We start from the raw sequence: 20,657 nt of genomic DNA on the forward strand, positions 1-20,657 counted from the left end.
AGAATCATAACAATCCTAGTCAGAAGAAAAGCACAATAATTCCATTTACATGCCCGAAAAGGGGTGGGAAGAAGTATAACTTAAATCCATTTTATCCATATATTTGGGGAATAAATTACATGTAATAAATGTAATAATTGAAACTAAAAGCCTTTTTTGCTTTGGCAGTAACTGTGCCATCAAACTATATGATCATTGTATCCCTAATCTGTTCATATGTCATGAATCAACATATTTATGTCAGGAGACAAACAGTAGAGAGGAGGGAGGAGGTAGAGGAGGAGAAGAAGGAGGAGGTAGAGGAGGAGGAGAAGAAGGAGGAGGTAGAGGAGGAGGAGGTAGAGGAAGAGAGGCTGAAAATTCCCAGGTGAGGTTCAATAATAATGCATATGTGAGTCATGAGAATAACTTTGCAGAACGCATTAAATTCTCGTATTGTCTTTAGATATTCAGATATGCATTATAAACATGTCAATTACTGATTTTTTTTTCTGACTATGATTGTTTGCTTGTTTGATCAGCTCGACATGACGTGAAATTATGATCGCAAATGCAAAAAAAATATCATCAACTTTCTGGAGTGCTGCCTTGGAGCACTCCTGTGTCCACACCAATGTCAGAATCAAACCTACTCCCCTCGTTACATGTAGTATTTCTGCTTTCAAATACAAAAAAAAAAGACCTAAAATTACACTGGTCTACAATTTTATTGCATCATTATTATTATTATTATTATTATTATTATTATTATTATTATTATTTATTTTTTTATTATCTGCCTCTGATATTAAATGTTGTAAATCTTACATATTTTCATCAGATTAATTAGAAAACAAATGACAAAAGTGATGGTTTGCTGATGTTTTCAAGGTATATGATCAAATGTTGTTATACTGTACATATATATTAGTTTATGTACATTTATGTAATAGATAGTGCTTCTATGAAACTGGGTTCCTTTTGGTATCTGGTGCTTTTCCAGCTTTTTAGACCCAATAATAAAACACAAATTTAAACTGTGTTTTCTGTTGTTTTACTTGGAATTTTTATTTGACTGTTTTGAATTATACATCTGTTTTTAGGTCTTTTTAATCTATTCTTGTATTTTAGTCTATCATTTTGCTTTTTTTAAATTCTTCTGTACAACACTGTTTTTAATTGTACAGCTGTTTTCATGTCTTTTTCATCTATTGTTATATTTTAGTTTATAATTTTGCTTTTTTTATTCTTCTGTACAACACTGTTTTTAATTGCACAGCTGTTTTTCTGTCTTTAATCTATTCTTGTATTTTATTCTTTTATTTTGTTTTTTTATTCTTCTATACAACACTGTTTTTAATTGCACAGCTATTTTTATGTCTTTTTCATCTATTGTTACATTTTAGTTTATAATTTTGCTTTTTTTTATTCTTCTGTACAACACTGTTTTTAATTGCACAGCTGTTTTTATGTCTTTAATCTATTCTTGTATTTTATTCTTTTATTTTGTTTTTTTTATTCTTCTATACAACACTGTTTTTAATTTTACTGCTGTTTTATGTCTTTTTAATCTATTATTGTATTTTAGTTTAAATTTGCTTTTTTTTTTATTCTTCTGTACAACACTGTTTTTAATTGTACAGCTCTTTTTATGTCTTTTTAATCTATTCTTGTATTTTTCTTTTATTTTTGGTTTTTCCCCTGTAAGTCGCTTTGGAAAAAAAACATCTGCCAAATGCATAAATGTAAATGTAAACATATTTATCCCCAGGATTTACCTAAGATATGCCTTTATTAGTTCCACAAGGGGAAATTCCAGGTTTACAGCAGCAAAAGTACAAGCACACAAGAGCAAAGAAGCGCAAAAATAATATAAACGCAATCAAGAAAGTTATACACACTATTTACAGCTGTGCACATGCTGATCATGCCACAGGTTTATTGCAGTTTACTGTATTGTTTATGTACGGTTATTACCTGACAGCTGCAGGAAGGAAAGACCTTCGATACTTCTTCTTCACAACCTAATGATGACCTCAGATAAATGCAAAAAAAGTATGCTCCTGCTCTGAGCCATCCCAAAACTAATGGATTTTTAATCAAATATTGGGGCTGAAAATAGGACCAAATTGGGACATGAAAATCTACCTAGGTGTCAGTGCATTAGACCTGAAAACATGGCTGTAAATGGTCTTATATAGACTACAAACAAAGACACTGTGTTAAATGTGTCGATCCTAGTGGTTTTTTCTAATCCACACATGGGTTTTCAGTCCAGGTTTTGTACGTAACCCATCGTGTCCACTTGCATTACATGCAGAACCTGCCCAGTTAAACTCAAATGATTTTGCAACAGTGGTCATTTTTGTGAAACAGTCTGCCTTGAATAATCAGTTCGATTCCCAAAATGTATCTGTGAGCGGATAAAGAGATATTAAAAAATATTTATATAGTAGTGCCTGATTTTCGTGTCCTTTTTACTGTGTCAGATGCAGATTTTTGTATTAAATATAATGTAAAATAATATAAAAATGACAGTGACTCACACGTGGTAAAATTTCATTACTTTTATTCTGGAAGTACACTGTAAGCCCGGAATTTGTATTTACTAAAATGCTTTAATTACAATGCCCCTAAATGATTTAAGTTTTATGATGTTACTATAGAATGTTAAGTATATTCTACTAATTTGTAGACATAGTTGAAAGTACGAAAAGTTTAAGTTGAATGGAATTAAATCACTAAGTTTTAGTCATGACCACACCTTTTTATCTTCGCATTGCATTGTGGGTATTGGGCATGTTGTTGAAAATGTGTTATTTTTCTGTGCAGGGGTTCAGCGGGGTGTGGTGTTAGTGTTAATTTGGATTTAATGTGTGTATGGCAGTGTTTATTGGCCTTTTTGTGTTTGTTTTTGTATTTTTGTAGAGCTGCACCATGAGTCAGAGCCAGAGGAAGAACAATGGCTTTCCTGTTCATCTGAGACTGTTATTGAACAATGGAAATCTTAATATCTCATCAAATTAAAAGCACTTTCCGTACTGACAAATGACGTTGAGCTGACTTTCATTCATGCTATAATATATTAAGTAGAATAATTTCATAACTATTTTAGTCAGGAATAGGATTTTGAGTTTGATTACCTTTGAAAAAAAGTTGTTTAATTAATGATAAATTAATCTGGCTGCAATTGAGAAAATTAGTCAGTGTAACCTAAAATGCTGAGTTGAATGGTTGGATAGTGGGGTTGATTTTACAACAGATTTAAAGTGCAAATAACTTCTTTTAGTGTTTTCTACTTAATAGTTTAAGTTCAGTACTTTTAGCATTAAAGCTGAACCTACTTAAACCAAGGGATTAGTCGATCATTACTCAAATCATTTAAGTGCAATCACTTGCCTCATATTTTTTGAGTAAACTCTACTTATCCGGGCTTACAGTGTATTTGACTTGTAGACCAGTGTTATCAGAGTGTTTAGAATAAAGATGTGTTGGATTGTAGGGAAATTAACTTAATTTATTTCAAGGGAGATTTATGTGACGACTAGAGGGAGTAGAGAGTCACTCTGCCGGCCTGCCTCGGTGAGGAAAAGTAACACCACAGAGCCTTTAAAAGATGGGATGAGAACCATTAAGAAACAACTTTTCGAGTCATAGAAAAGAAGTGATAAAAATAGAAGTAGTTGATTTCAGCTCTAAATGTAAAGAATGGAGTTTGATGCTAAAATGTCAGTGTTTCTTCTACATGAGTGAGTTTGATTCTGAGGCTCATGAAGGTATAAAGTTATTATGGGATGTTTTTATCTTTGCTAAGTTGCTGTTTGTTGATCCGCGGTTCAGACTAAACTGTAACAGTTCTGACCTTGTTTGTCGGATTCCAAACAGATCTTTAGTTCAGTTATCGACAACACAAACCGAACCAGAAACAGGTGATTTTTGGTTTTATTGGGGCTGTTTTCAGTCTAAAAACAGAGCTAAGCTAACTGAGCTAAGCTAACTGAGCTATAATGTAGACTATCAGCTGATGTGAAGATTATAAGACACAGTTTGATTGAGGCCGACTGTTAAAATAAGCATCTATGTGTTTTAGTTTGATGAAGAAAACTTGAAATAGGCTTGACATAAACATCTTCCTCTGTTCTGTGCAGCACTAAATACAAGTAAAACCAGCAATGTCTACGTCAGATGAATCCAATTTATCGTATTGTCTGAAAACTATTAGACACACATTACTGAGCCTCGTCATCGTACTGGTGACATGTTTCCCTTAAGGAAACAGAAGGGAGCACTAGTCTGTAACTAAAGGGCTCCAAAGTCTAATAACTGTCACTTTTTATAGTCTGTGGAGGCTGCAGACTGCCAGAGGGAACCACCATCCACTGTAAAAAGTGTGAAGAAGGAACAGAGGGTCAAATAAATACAGTGTTAACCTTGTAGGATGCTTGGAGGCGTGGCCTTATGTTGTTTACGTTTGCTCTTTTCTATGGGTATACTTACTGATTATATGTATTGACTGTATAATTCCATCTTAAAACCAACTAATTATAATTGCACAAAATATTTTTACATACTTATCTATGTATATTTCTTGTACTTTAGCATAGTTTTTACCCACAAGCAGTAAATTAAATGTACCCCCCACCCCCCAACTGACTGAAACCCCCCACACACACACACAGTCTAATGGAACACTGCAAAACTCACAACCCACACACCTTGTTTTTAATTTTACCTTGTATATATCCTTGTGTTGTATATATTTGTTGTAATGTACTTAATTATTAACTGTTTGTTTCTGTAAATGTTTAAACTTGTTTTTACTTTTAGCCCCCCCACCCCTCGAGGAGCCATTGCTCTTTGACCCGGCTGCATTTGTAAATGAGAATCTGTTCTTAATTGCTTGCCTGCGTAAGTAAAGGTTCAATAATAAATAAATAAATAAATAAACACAGGGTGGGGAAGCAAAATTTACAATGAACATTTAGTTGTTTTTTCTGAGCAGGCACTACGTCAATTGTTTTGAAACCAAACATATATTGATGTCATAATCATACCTAACACTATTATCCATACCTTTTCAGAAACTTTTGCCCATATGAGTAATCAGGAAAGCAAACGTCAAAGTGTGTGATTTGCTGAATGCACTCGTCACACCAAAGGAGATTTTAAAAATAGTTGGAGTGTCCATAAAGACTGTTTATAATGGAAAGAAGAGAATGACTATGAGCAAAACTATTACGAGAAAGTCTGGAAGATACTATTAAAGAAGAATGGGAGAAGTTGTCACCCCAATATTTGAGGAACACTTGCGCAAGTTTCAGGAAGCGTGTGAAGGCAGTTATTGAGAAAGAAGGAGGACACAGAATAAAAACATTTTCTATTATGTACATTTTCTTGTGGCAAATAAATTCTCATGACTTTCAATAAACTAATTGGTCATACACTGTCTTCCCCACCCTGTGTGTGTGTGTGTGTATACATACATATATATATATATATATATATATATATATATATATATATGTGTGTGTGTGTGTGTGTGTGTGTGTGTTTAGAGCTTTATATCCTGCTACTTTTTATTATACTCACATGGAACAACACACAACTATTTCCCCTAGGATTAATAAAGTCTTCTGATTCTGATACTCACATAAATATTAAAGATGCACATAGGGATGGGAATCGAGTAGCTCGATTCCTTGGAATCATTTGCCTGCCTGCTTAATGATTCTGTTTATCGATTCCGCCTTCATTGTGCATGTGCGATGACATCACACGTTCGCTGCATTGTTTTGGTCAGAACGTAGCCAACATGGTGTTGGGGCAGAAACGGTCTAAACAGACGACATCAGGTCCAGTGGAACACTGTCAAAGCTTCCATTTCTTCAAAAGGGTGGAATCCCTCCAATATGTTCAAACATTTGTCCACAGCATGGGATTCATTTACAAGAATGTCCCATATTTGATTCGCTACTTAGCGTCGCTTGTGAATGTAGTGGCAGAGTGAACGCCGGGCCCGGTTCCAGTTCCGGTACGAGCAACAAACGTCGTCCCCAAATAAAGTATTTGAAGGTAGGGGAAAGGAAATGAGGTGCACAACAACAGGAGACGAGCCGAGTCAAAGCGGGTTCCATGTAGTGGAAATGCAGCAATAGAGGAATTAGTAAAGAGTCTTTAGTTTCACTTTCACTGTACCCACCACCCCAACTGGGCCCAGTATCATCTGTTATTATTATTTGTACATACTGTATATGTTATATTTTCTGTGCAGAGATAGAAATATAAAAGACAGTTAATGCAAACACACCTGTTTGTCCTCTTTTATTCCCTCACCCAATGAGAAACGATAAGAGAATCAGATCGATAAGCAAAATCGATAACGGAATCGGAATGGTTAAATTCTTATCAATTCCCATCCCTAGATGCACATGACTGCTCGTATGTGATGCAGTTTAACCAACGCTAGCTCACTGTTCAGACGATCTAAGGCAGGATGTGAAACAAAGTCAGGACAGAAGAAGACTGGAGGCCAGTGAGCGTGAATGTAAACAACACCAGATACGACAGCACCACTGAAGAAACTAGAAAAGTGTCTTCCTGGTTTCAATGAATGTAAACACAGATGTTTTTCTGTTAACATGACAATACAGTTTGTTTACTCGCACCACCTCGGCCTCTCCGAGCCCCAACCTCTACTCACACTTAGATTTTCTGGAACCAGGGGAAACATTGTGGAGGTTTGAGGCCAAATCTTCAGCCTTTACTAAAACATAAACATACACATTCTACCTGCTTCTGATTTCTGCTCTTACCATCTCCCCTGGGATCCCCGGTAGTCCTCTGTCTCCAGGCTCTCCAGCCAGTCCCTAAAAAAGAAGATTTTACCACGTACAATCAGTTGTTGCAGGTAAATCATTCACAGATACACTATGTGGACAAAAGTATGTGGACACGTTGAATTCAGGTGTTTCTTTTCTAACAGGGGTCGAACTGGTGACCCTTTGGTCACAAGCCGACTCTCCAGCCATCTAGGCCACGGCTGCCCTACATTAGTCAAGGATTCTGCTAGCACTTCAGCTAACATGTCGCCTAGCTTGGACAAACACATTAAATGCAAATATACGAGGGGGGGCTGAAAAGTTCATAGCCTGACTAAGAAGGAGTTCTTCCACAGCAATGAAACTGTGCATACATTAAATTCCACCTTTCCTGATACTAACTGCATGCTTTCCTTCCAGATAAACCCACATTGGATAAATAATGTAGGACTTTGAAAAGTAGTACTACAGACATTTCATGAAATGCTTGCTTTTCACCCCTCCCTCATTCTCCCTACCCTTCTTGAATTCATCTTCCCAGTTTTGCACAGTTGATAAAGCTGGAGCATCATCCCCTATAGCGACCATGTCAGCATGAATGTCCTTGGGGGCTAACCCTTTTTTCTGCAGACATTTGATAAGACAACGGTGCCATGGATGGTTCACCAAATGTCTCTGGTACTACTTTTCAAAGTCCTAAATTATTTATCCAGTGTGGTTTTATGTGGAAGGAAACCATGCAGTTAGTATGAGGAGAGGTTGAATTTAATGTGTGCCAAGTTTCGTTGCTGTGGAAGAACTCCTTCTTAGTCAGGCTATGAACTTTTCAGCCCCCCTTCGTATATTCCCTTCTTTCTTGAGTCTGCTCATACAAAATGAAACACAATTAATATAGATTAAAAATGACTGATATTTAATCGTGATTAATCGAAATTAATCCACAGCAACCCTGTGATTAATCTGATTAGAAATTTTAATCATTTGACAGCACTAATTATGTTCATTTGCCATTATTGTTTTGTATCCCAGACCCCTGTTAGAAAATAAACACCTGAATTCAGCGTGTCCACATACTTTTGTCCATATAGTGTATATTTTGTGAAGAGGCTGGAGTCTTACCTGCAGGCCGGGCTTGCCCATTTCTCCAGGTGGTCCTAGTGGGCCTTCTTTACTCTGAAAGCTCACAAAGAAGAAACCAGGCTCTGGTCAACGAGAACTAACAAACAAACAAACCAGTTAATTAATCATCATGTGTTCGATACATGATACTTACAGGCCAGCCGGCTCGGAGTAACTGGTAGAAATTGGTTTGCTACAGAAAAAAAGGAAAACACAAGACAATTATCAGGTCAAGAAATAAAAACAAACTAATTTTGCTGTGAAAGACAATTTTTATTTTTTTTTAACAACAGACAACTTACAGCTGTAACTGATGATAGTTTTTCTTAGAAATAATGGGCTAATTGTTTCTGGTTGAATGAATTCCAGTGAAAAAAAGGCTTTTCACCAACAATTGAAACCCTGAATGAGCACAAACAGCTTTGGAAGTAATTATCATCCCACTGTGATAAAGCCGAAGAAAAACAACATCAGATTTGTCTCATAAATGAGACTCTTAAAGCTGTCATTATTTATTTTTGTGCAAATGCGAAGCAAAAATCTGGCAACAGACACATGAAATGCTTACTTTACGATTTTGAGGAAATAAGCTGTATTTGATAACGAAACCCCATTAGACGTCAAATTAAGAACATGTGATGCTGAAACAACAATATTCAAAAACACAAAACAAGAAATAGTCAAGAATATAATTATATAATAAAGGTCGGGAAAAATCACAGGTGGTCTAATAATTATTCCTGAAGCTGAAAAGTAAACCTCATTTAGTTACAGTGAATGGAATTAACACCTTTTCACAAAAGCAGAAAAGTTTGATATTCAGTACGTGAATCCAGTGGTAGACCAGCTGTCTGACTACAGAAAGGAGTTAATTTTAGAGCTGAAAAAAGAAGAAGAAAAAATAAAAACAATGTCCCTGACTGTCAGCGTCATGTTCTATCTGAATCGGTACCAGGTGAATGTGTGAGGTTGTCAGGTTCTGTTCTATGTTCTAGTCCTGTGGTCTGGATGCAGATCAACCTAACTATAGAAGTGGGCGGGACTTTGACTGGAGGAGAACTGAACTCATCCAATCAAAGTCCATATATGACTTCTATCAGTGATCAACAGGAACTATATTGATATCTGTAAACATTTAGCTACATGATATAAACCATCAAAATATGGACCATTATGAGTAAAGGCACATTTTTAATATTTAAAAAATTTAAAAAATTGTCAAAAATTAAAAAAAAAGTATACATTTCTCAAAACCGTGAACAACCTTTGTAGACATTGTCCCAAGGAAGATACATAAAAAAATCTAGGCATTGGTGACCTAGAGTTTGACCCTTCATCGTCACTCAAGGTCAAAGGTCATGGACCCAAATGAAAGTCCATATATGACTTCTATCAGTGATCAATAGGAACTATATTGATATCTGTAAACATTTACATGTTATAAAGCATCAAAATATGGACCATTAGAAGTATGGATTATGAGTATGGATGAACAAGTGGAAAAAAGAGACATGAAGAAATGAATAAAACAAAATAAATAAGAATAATTAAGGAAGTAATGAATGATAGAAAAAGATGGAAAATAATAATACTACTGGAAAAGAAAAGAAAGGAAAGAAAAGAGAAGAGAAAAGAAAAGAAAAAACAAAAGAAAGGAAAAGAAAATAGAAACAAAAGAAACGAATCGAAAAAAGAAAGGAAAAGAAAGAAGGAAAAGAAAAAAAGGAAAAAGGAAAAGAAAAAAAGAAATGAAATGAAAAGGAACAAATAGAAAAAATAAAGGAAAAGAAAAAAGAAAAGAAGGAAAAGAAAAAAGGAAAATGAAAAAAGAAAAGAAATGAAACGAAAAGAAATGAAATGAAAAGAATCAAAAAAATGAAAAGGAAAAGAAAGAAGGAAAATCAACATGAAAAGAAATGAAAAGAAAAAAGGAAAAGAAAAAAGAAAAGAAATGAAAGGAAAGGAAAGGAAAGGAAAGGAAAGGAAAAAAAATTAAATGAAATGAAAAGAAATGAATCAAAAAAATTAAAAGGAAAAGAAAGTAGGAAAAGAAAAAGGAAAAGAAAGGAAAAAGGAAAAGAAAAGAGTAGGATGAGTTGAACAAATCCAATGTAAGATGTCGACTCATTAGAATGATTCCTCTTTTCTCTCGTTCATTCACTCCGTTATTGAACAAACATCTACATTTTGTGTTTTTTCCTCCTGAACATGTTTCACTGAATCTCTAAAGAACAAAAAAAAGCGGACAGATGTTCCTGACCCAGAAAACAGAAAACAGCTGTTTTCTTCATATTCATCGTTCAGGTCGTTCGTCTGCTGATCCTGATCCTTTCATGGATTCACTGATCAGTGATCCACTTCCTGTCGGACCAAACCCTCGTCTGTCAGCTCATCATAAAACCTTCTACATTCTCTTCAGTCCTATTGTTTCGGTCGTTAAAGGCCTGGTTTTTAATGTATTTTTGACTCTGAAGTGCATGCGATCGACCACGTAAAGTTCAAAGCGCTGAAGCTTAACGTCGCCTTCGCAGACTTTTATTCCTGCTTCATCTTTTTCCAATCGTGGCCTTGAAGTTGTGCATCACGCTGACATTCAGAGTGGGTTTTCTACAACGTACAGCTGTGAGACAGAGCCGACACATGAGGACGCAGCGGCCGCTGGCACGCCAGCTCTGCAACGGAGGGGTCAAAGGTCATACAGATAGTACAGAGAACCAATGGGATGGAGGAAGACGGCTGAAAGAACCAAGACGTCTGGAGGATTTTAGGGAATTATGTAAGAATGAATCAGCACGACTACACCTGTTCACAGCTTTAACCCTTTTAGGACGATTTATTTATTTATTTGTTTGTTTGTTTGTTTGTTTATGTAGCAGAGACAGTACACATTAACCCTTTCATGTATACTGGTCACTACAGTGGACAGCTATTCTACAGCTGTTCTCTTGTATAGTCATGGATTTTTTTTTTTCCCATATATCTTTATTAAAGTTTTAGGACATTACATATCTTTTCTGACATGAATTGGTAACCTTGTGTAGATCTCCCCTGAGCATAAACCCCCAGAATCACAAGCCCTCCCTCATAGTTTTCACACAGTTTATCAGTAAATACATATTTCTTTGCTTCAAAAATTAAACGCAAGGTGTCCAGCTGATTATTATTATTATTACTATTACTATTATTATTACTATTATTATTATTATTATTATTATTATTATTATTATTATTATTATTATGCTGTATTTTTTTAAACTTTTTTTTTATGTTTTGTTTTGTTTGTTTTTTTTACTTTTTATTTATTTTATCTATTTTTTTTAAATTTTTTTCTATGAGAAATTTTTCAATCACATTGTTTTTTTTTCACGTTTAAAGAGAAATGAAAACACTCAGGGAAAAAAATCTTGATTAAGGTTCTCATAATTCGTGCATGAAAGGGTTAAACTGACCACAATGAACATTTGACAGATAAACAGAACCACAGTGCTTCAGTTTCAGCTTCACAGTTTGTCATGTCTTTTATGGATTGTCTCTGTCAACTCACCGTAGATTTTTTTATTACTAAGTTGTTGGGTTTTTTTAATCAGTTATTAAAAATTTTAAGGTGACCCCATTTGATTCTAGGCTACCCCACATGAGGTTCCGACCCAAGGTTGAAAAACACTTGACTACAAAGAAATGAAAATAAGAACATGGACACAGAATGATCTAGACCACAGGTGTCAAACATGTGGCCCTGGGGCCAAATCTGGCCCGCCAAAGGGTCCATTCCGGCCCTGCAGGATGAAAGTGCACAAATGAACCTGAACAGTCCAGGTTGTCCAGACCCTTTTGGTTCAGGTTCCACATACAGACCAATGTGATCTACAGTCAAAATAACAACACAATAAGCCATAAATAATGACAACAACAAATTTTCTTTGTGAAAAATTATGTGGAAAAAATTTAAGTGAAAAAAATAACATTACACTGTGAAAATATTTACATTTACAAAACTATTATTTCAGTATAAAACACAAATAAATAAATAGATAAATGAATAAAAACAAAGATGAACAACCTGAAATGTGCAATTTTAACAATATTCTGCCTGTTACTAAATGTTTGGTGCATTTATGGATCCACTGTGATCTGGAGTTGTGTTAACAATAAGACATGGAATATTGTAGAAATTGTTCAAATTTTAGTTCCAAACTCCAAAATTTTAACAATATTCTGCCTGTTGCCAAATGTTTATGTAACATTGTGTGTAAATGTACAAGTATAAATAGTAAGTCGAGGCATAATATTGTTAAATTGCACTAATTTTCAAATAAAATTTCTTTTTTTTCAGGTTATTCACATCTTTTTTGTAAATGTAAATATTTTCATAATTTAATTGGAGTTTTTTGTACTACAACAAAATGAAAAACTTGTATTTGTCATAATTTTATAGGATATCAAGTCATTATTTTTCTGGTCTGGCCCGCTTGAGATCAAATTGGGCTAAATATGGAACTGAACCAAAATGAGCTTGACCCCCCTGATGTAGACAAACTAAAGTGTTAAAGCACATGGAACATAGTTTAAAGTTTAAAGTTTATTTATATAATCTCATAAAGTTTCATTCAGAACATTTTCAGTTATTTTTCATAACAAATATTATTACAAAATGCAAGTTTTATTTTCTTCATTTTTTTACTATTACACTGTTTTAAGCATTTATTACAAATAATAAACATAATTAATGGGCAGATTTTAAAAGTTAAGTTCTTAGAAAAAAAGAATTGGCAAAAAGACATTTCCTGCTACTTCTATTGCAAAAAACCATAAAAAAGTCAAGGCGGGCTGTTATAATGGTAGTCTTTATAAGCAGGGTGTGATTTGTCAAAAAACAGAGGGGGGGGTGTTTTTTTGTCAGAGCGGGGTGGGGATAACGCTGGTGTGAAACGAAAGTGAAACTTTACACTCCTGGTTCTGTTCCTCTATTAAACAGCAGATCTTACATGAAATTTTCACAACTTCTAACCTGTATCCACTGGACCCCTTCCACTGCTCTATGGGCCCCCCACAAATGCTGGGTCCCATGAATTTGTGACGTTTACCCCCCCCTTTACTGCACCCCAGTGCATGGGGACGTTTGCGAATTCTGAGACTGCGACAGTTCAGTTCAGGTGAACGTTAGTGTCAGTGACGTAGGATATAAGTGGAAGAAAACTGACACAACCTGCTGTTATTTACATTGGATGGTTGCCCCCCCCCAGGTTTAAATTCATTGAGCAGAAGTAGGGATGTAAAAACCAGAGGGCAGTTGACCCCCCACCCCCCCAACAAATTGCACCCTGCTTATAGGGTTAACTGAAAAATACTCTGGATATTTTACAGCAGGGATGCACCCGATACCACTTTTTTCCAGACCGAGTACGAGTACTTACATTTGAGTACTTGCCAATACCGAGTACCGATACGAGTACTTAATAATCCCATTCCAGTTGTTAGTTCCTTTTGTAAATGTGCTTTATTGTCGTTGTCATTAGTCTGACTGGAACAAAGTGCTGCTACTGACATTTAATGTGTTGGAATGAGTGTTTCTCAATTAATCCACCAGGGGGCGCCGCTCTTAATTAACCATACTGGACAAATACCATGAAGAAGAGTAAAGTTTTTGAGAAGAAGAAGAAGAAAGTCAGTAATAACAAACATGGAGACGACAGAGGTAACACTAATGTGATACTAATATTGCAGCGTTTTCTCTGGTAAGGTTTAAAAGTTTAGCTTCAGCAGGAAGAGAAAAGAGAAATGAGCGATAAGTTTGGTTTTCACTTCCGCTGGCGGCGGTCTGCACCGCTCTGTACACCCGCTGGTATTCTCCATCTGGGTACGCATCCGCCAGCACCTGGAAAATGGATGGAATGTACGCAGAGGACGGACAGAACGCTGCGTCCGTATCCGTCTGTGTCTGTAACGTTACTTGCAGTCAGCGTTGCTTTTATCACCGTCATTTATTTGGTTAAATCTCCACACTCTTCACACTCCACACATATTATTCCTCCTCCTCGTACCTGCTGCACTGAACTGGGAATATTACACGGCCATAAGTGGTATCGGTGCACTTGTATCGGATATCTTTTACGAGTACAAATACGAGTACACACACTGAGTATCGGAGCCGATGCCTGACACTGGTATCGGTATGGGTGCATTCCTATTTTACAGTCGTGTGCTCATTTCTCAGTGTGGAGGTCATTCTAGGACGAGTTCAGCTCTGTTGAACCAGGACAGAAGGATTTGGTTGGAATCGTTCAATGGAGAAAAAACAAAAAACAAAAACATCCTCAAAACAACTGTAAAGTCCATTTGATATCAAATGAGTCATGTAACCAACAAAGACATGTTTTTGTGAACATCTTCTGGCATCTGAGACTCAACATACTGGTCAAAAAAATCCTTCAATCATTACTGTGTTTCATTTTTTTTTTTTTTTTTTTTAACATTTGTGCTTGTTCAACACAGGTGTAATAGTCATCTGAGTCGTCTGCAGGACATTTGGCGTTCTACTTTCAGATTTTAGATGTTAATTAGACTGGTCAGTGCTGGTTATCATCATCTCCATGTAAATGCATGAATGTTCAGCCTGTAAACAACTCTGCAAAACAAAAACCCAGTAACTGCTACCACATTGAAAACTGCAAGTAAATACGACAATTATCATCAAAAATAAAGGATGCTAATCCCTTTCAGATGCAACGCACTTTGAAAACATTCACATCCATCTGCGTCCTCGGTTATTTTTAGGGTCAGAATTTAAGAGTCGAGGCAAAACATCCCATGGTGTCTTTAATCATGGTCTGTCTTCAGTCCAGTTTGATTCAGATGGACTCATTCAAATTTAAAATGTTCTACAATGTGAACAAAATACAACACCTGGTGACCTTTGACCTCCCCAAAAAACTATATAAGCAACAAAATACAACACCTGGTGCCCTTTGACCTCCCAAAAAAACTATAGAAACAACAACAAAACAACACCTGGTGCCCTTTGACCTCCCAAAAAAACTATAGAAACAACAACAAAACAACACCTGGTGACCTTTGACCTCCCAAAAAAACTATAGAAACAACAACAAAACAACACCTGGTGCCCTTTGACCTCCCAAAAAAACTATAGAAACAACAACAAAACAACACCTGGTGACCTTTGACCTCCCAAAAAAAACTATATAAGCAACAAAATACAACACCTGGTGCCCTTTGACCTCCCAAAAAAACTATAGAAACAACAACAAAACAACACCTGGTGACCTTTGACCTCCCAAAAAAACTATAGAAACAACAACAAAACAACACCTGGTGACCTTTGACCTCCCAAAAAAAAGCTAGATTTAAAAAAAAAAAAAAAAAAAAAAAAAAAGATAAACTTCCGACTCTTTCAGAACAAACAGTGGAGGAAGTGTTGAGTAAAAAGAAAAACTACATTAGACAAGACTAGACTAAACTAGATTAGATTAGACAAGACTAGATTAGATTAGATTAGATTAGATTAGATTAGATTAGATTAGATTAGACAAAACTAGATTAGATTAGATTAGATTAGATTAGATTAGATTAGACAAGACTAGATTAGATTAGATTAGATTACAGTAGATTAGATTATATTAGATTAGATTAAATTAGACTGGACTACATTAGATAAAATTAGATTAAATTAAACTAGATTAGATTAGATTAGATTAGCGTATATTAGATTAGATTAGACTAGATCTGATTATACGAGATTACATTAGATTAAATTAGACTAGACTAGACTAGATTAGTTTAGATTAGATTAGACTACATTAGATTGGATTAATTTGATTAGAGTAAATTAGATTATATTGGACTAGATTAGATTAGTTTAGATTAGATTAAATTAGACTAGATTATGTTAGATTGAATTAGATTAGATCAAATTAGATTATATTAGACTAGATTACATTAGTTTAGGTTAGATTATATTAGACTAGACTGGATTAGATTAGATTAAATTAAATTATATTCGATTCTATTAGATTAGATTTGATTAGATTAGACTAGATTAGATTAGTTTAGATTAGATTCAATTAAAGTAGATTATATTAGATTAGTTTAGATTATATTAAATTAGACTAGATTATATTAAACTAGATTACATTAGTTTACATTAGATTAGATTAAATTATATTATATTATATTATATTATATTATATTACATTAGATTAGACTATATTAGATTAAATTAGACTAGATTATATTAAACTACATTACGTTAGTTTATATTATATTATATTAGATTATATTAGATTATATTATATTACATTAGATTAGACTATATTAGATTAGACTAGATTACATTAGATTACATTAGCTTCTAACCAGAAGTGCAATATGCAGCAAGTGCAAAATATACAGAATGTACATGATAAGGCAGTAATATGGGTGGATGTACTGTGGATATAAAGGGATAAATATCATTACATTGGTTAGTTTGGGTTAAATTGATATCTTTGCTTCTAAAATGCCTCAGAGATGGATTTGACTTCATTTCTCTCAACAGTGACTGATTGAATTTTTGTCCATGACTGATACTAAATGTTCTCACCTTAAATTTATTAAATACTTTTCATACTCTGACTGTAAATATTAATTTTCTACCACAACTAACCATCTACTTTCTTCACATCTCACAGAGGAAGAAACTCGACCATTAAACTTCAAGGAAATCATCATGAACAGGACATCTTACAGCTGTAGACATGATGTGTCCCAATATTTTTGTCCATATAGTTTTGGCATTTTGAAGCAAAGATAACAATTTAACCCAAACTAACCAATGCAGTAATATTTATCCCATAATATAAAACTATATTCTGGCATTAGTCATTATTGTTTTGTATCCCAGACCTGTTAGAAAAGAAACACCTGAATCCAACGTGTCCACATACTTTTGCCCACATAGTGTTTGGTAAATATGGTGCATTTGTAGAACATATCTCTAACTTAATGGCACCAAAATGTGTTTCAGTCTTTGTCTGAACACTTAAGTTTGTGTTTGATTGAGATTCTTGTGGACATGAGGCGGGGATCAAACTACCAACCTTCTAGTGTGTGGCCGACCCCTGCATGTATGGGATAAACCTTTCTAATCCCGTCCACAGGCCACTGAAGCCCGACTCAGCTGACGTTACCCTAACACCTTCTTGGCATGGAAAACCTTCACTAAACCCTGGGTTTTGCTTTGGTTTTCAGAGGCTTAGCTGGTGTTTGGGTCGGAGCGTTATCCTGACGTTTATGGAAGACTTAGCTACACAGGTTTGGATGTCGTTTGGAGGTCTTTCCACAAGAACGTTCTTTTTATTTTGCAATAAAAGTACATGCTAGCATCATTTGGAACCGTTTGTACTATCAAATTTATTAGTGAAGTACTGATAAAATCTTCGAGGATTTTTTGTTTGTTTTTATTTTGTTGTTGCTGTTATTATTCCACTTTAACAAGAAAAAACTTTATAAGTATCAAAACAGTTCCTATTTTAAAGTATTTCAGTCCATTATATTGCCGTTGAATGAACACAGAGTAAAACATACAAATGTATATAATGAAAAAAAAAGTTGATAATCTTGTTTTTTTTTTTGTTGATCATTTTGGTCATTTTACTCATTTTGTTGATTATTTTGCTCATTTTTTTGGATTATTTTGCTCATTTTTACTCATTTTGTTGATGATTTCCTCAATTTGTCGATTACATTGCTCTTTTGTCAATTTTTTGGTTCATTTGTCGATTGTTTTGCTCATTTTGTTAATTATTTTGGTCATTTTTACTCATTTGTTGATTATTTTGTTCATTTTGTTGATTATTTTGCTAATTTTTACTCATTTTTTTGATTATTGACTCATTTGGTAATTATTTTGTTCATTTTGTTGATTATGTTGGTCATTTTACTCATTTTGTGATTATTTGCTAATTTTGTTGATTATTTTGTTCATTTTGTCGATTATTCTGGTCATTTTGTGGATTTTTTTCAGTTCTTTTTTAATTCATGTTGATTTCTTTTTTTTTTGTTTTGGCACATGTTACGGTCAAATGGAGGTCACGTTAAATACGACCACTTTGGTTTATAGAAGTTGTTTTTTCCTTAAACTTCAGTTTTTCCTGCTGTACATACTTCACGTATGTCAGATGTGTGGACATTAGAACTTTACTAAACCAACAAACAGAATGTTGTACGTGGACTTTACACATGTACTGTATATGTGAAACATTTGGAAAAGCACCAAAGATCCAGAAAATTCAGGACCAGAACTTGCTGTAAAATGCTTTAGATGCAGGATCTAATGGTAGATAAACGGACTGCAGGTCAGACAGAAGAACAGAGTTTACCTACGTATGTATGAGGCGACGGCGCTGACATCTGTCTGATGTTATTTTACTGTTCAATGGTAAAATACTTTGCAGGATCAGATGAAAGAGCGCTGGGGTTTTGGTCCACGTGTTTATGGTGGTGATGGTTTCAGTGGGGATCAAGAATTTACAATGACTTTTAAGGCTGCTGGGAAGGAAACATTTGATCTGTTCTGATATCAGGTTCAGGTTAAATCTTCCATGTGCTGCGTCGAGGATGGTGCCATACTTACACTATAAAAAAACAAAACTAAAAAAACAGTAATATTCCAGCAGCAGGGGTGCCGAAAAAATACTGTTAATAACAGAAAATAACCATCTCATAAAAATACGGTAATTTTCCATAATTAAAATACAATTTTTTGACCTAACTTTACATGAGATTTTGCTTTTTTTTTTTTTTTTTACTTTTTAATGTTTAATAAAGAATATTTACATGTCTTAAATAAATCAGATTACATATATATATATATATGTATATATATATATATATATATATATATATATATATATATATATATATTATATAATTTTCAATGAGACTCAGTTGTACAATCCACTCATAAAAACTATTTGGACAGTTTATCAGTGCTTATACATGTTATACATTCACATTTATTCACATTACATTTATACAACATTTTTGTTGTGAAACCTCCCATAATAATAATAATAATAATAATAATAATAATAATAATAATAATAATAATAATAATAATAATAGAATAAAAAATTAAAAAATAATAAAAATAATTATTAAAAAAAAATTAAATTAAATTAAAAAACGCACTACAATCCTAATACATAAAAGACATGACAAACTGTGAGTCTGAAACTGAAGCACTGTGGTTCTGTTTATCTTTCAAATGTTCATTGTGGTCGCTTTCAGATGCTGCAGCTCTTTCATAATTCATAGTTTGAGTTCTTGGTTGTTCAGTATTAATTGTCAGCCTTGTAAATCCAAGCTGGACTGACTATACATATCCTGACCAAGGAAAATCCAATTCTCACTTTGTGTAGTAATCTACACCTGGATTTACTGCTTCCGCCCATGATAATATACATTATATAGACTAAGTGTAATCTCAAATTAATGATTATTTGCAACATAGTATATACCAGCAAACTATTACTTGATCAAAAACAAATTAATTTTTGAAAAAAAAAAAAAAGTCTCTGTTTTGAATGACTGGGGTCGCCAGATATTTGTGATGTTAAAATGGAGTCACAAGCCAAAAAAGGTTGGAAACCACTGCATTAAATAAACCACAATACAAACAAAAAGTTAAATATAATTCTAATTTTTTAGCTATTTTTTTTCAGTTGGGATTCTTGCAGAGTGCTTTTTACTTTTTTGTATGAGAACTGAACTGAAACACATTTTTTTTAATGACCAGACAGAGTTGTTTTTTTTTTTTTTTTAAACAAATGGCCAAAATGACCAAAAAAAAAAAGAAATATTCTAACTTTTTGTTTGTAGTATAGATTCCCTGTGGTCATGTTACCTGGAAGGCGGCCCACTCCTCCACTGTGTTCTTCCACAGGTACAGCATCGGTAAACCTGGCACTCCAGGAGGTCCTCGCTCCCCCCGTTTTCCCGGATTCCCTTCAGGGCCTGTTTTACCCTGTGAGGAATCAAGAGGAAGTGGTAGTGGGAGTGACTTTTCTGCAAGACCAATCGATTTATGTGGTAGAGTTCGTCTTACAGTAGGAGACGGCAGGAGTGTGGAGCAGAGGATGGAAAGGATGGAAGAAAACAAGCTGCTTTTTGAGACGCAAAAACACCACGTGTACTTCCATCCTCACAGGTCAGATGGAGTTAAAACAACATAACGGTGTGTCAGGGTAGAAACTGTTCTCTTACCAAGGTTATAATAGTTTTGAATTTTTTTTAATTATAGTTTAGTTTTATTTAGTTTTAACTTTTTTTTCTCTAATTCAGTTAGTTTTAATTAGTTTTTAGAGCAGGTTTGCTTGTTTTTATTAGTTTAAATTAAATTATTTTCTAAATGCTTAGTTTTAGTTTAGTTTTAGTTTTTTTAATATCTTTTATCTTCTTCACCGTCACATTCAAATAAATCCCAGACAGGACTCTTCTGCTTTCTCCCAACTTTAGTCTCCATGTTTCCAGGTAGAGTGGGGACGAGAAACCATCTTTAAACGACAAGTGACGTTAAATATCATATGGGTGCCAGCAGCTAAAATTGCTTGAGGGAAATAAATCGATTTTATATCAATCCAACATTGACAAAAACGAAAATGAAGGGAATTGATCCATAATTTTTATACATTTTAGTTAGTTTTGTAAGCACACAATACAGTTTCAGTTAGTTATTATTTTTTCTTT

At 34.3% G+C, this 20,657-nt stretch overlaps 1 protein-coding gene across 1 annotated transcript in view; it reads right to left on the reverse strand.

Moving 5' to 3' along the window:
- LOC115429144 (collagen alpha-1(I) chain-like) overlaps positions 1-20,228 on the reverse strand; it is a 112,138-nt gene extending 91,910 nt beyond the window's left edge. The window contains exons 1-4 of the mRNA XM_030148391.1: positions 19,816-20,228; positions 8,071-8,109; positions 7,917-7,970; positions 6,792-6,845 (exon numbers count right to left, since the gene is read on the reverse strand). Of these exons, the coding sequence (XP_030004251.1) occupies positions 6,792-6,845; positions 7,917-7,970; positions 8,071-8,109; positions 19,816-19,863 (195 nt within the window). The 5' untranslated portion in view covers positions 19,864-20,228. The remainder of the gene's footprint in view (positions 1-6,791; positions 6,846-7,916; positions 7,971-8,070; positions 8,110-19,815) is intronic.
- Positions 20,229-20,657: the final 429 nt, after the last annotated feature.

This window comes from Sphaeramia orbicularis, chromosome 12 (assembly GCF_902148855.1).
Source record: "Sphaeramia orbicularis chromosome 12, fSphaOr1.1, whole genome shotgun sequence".
In the NCBI taxonomy this organism is placed as follows: Eukaryota; Metazoa; Chordata; class Actinopteri; order Kurtiformes; family Apogonidae; genus Sphaeramia; species Sphaeramia orbicularis.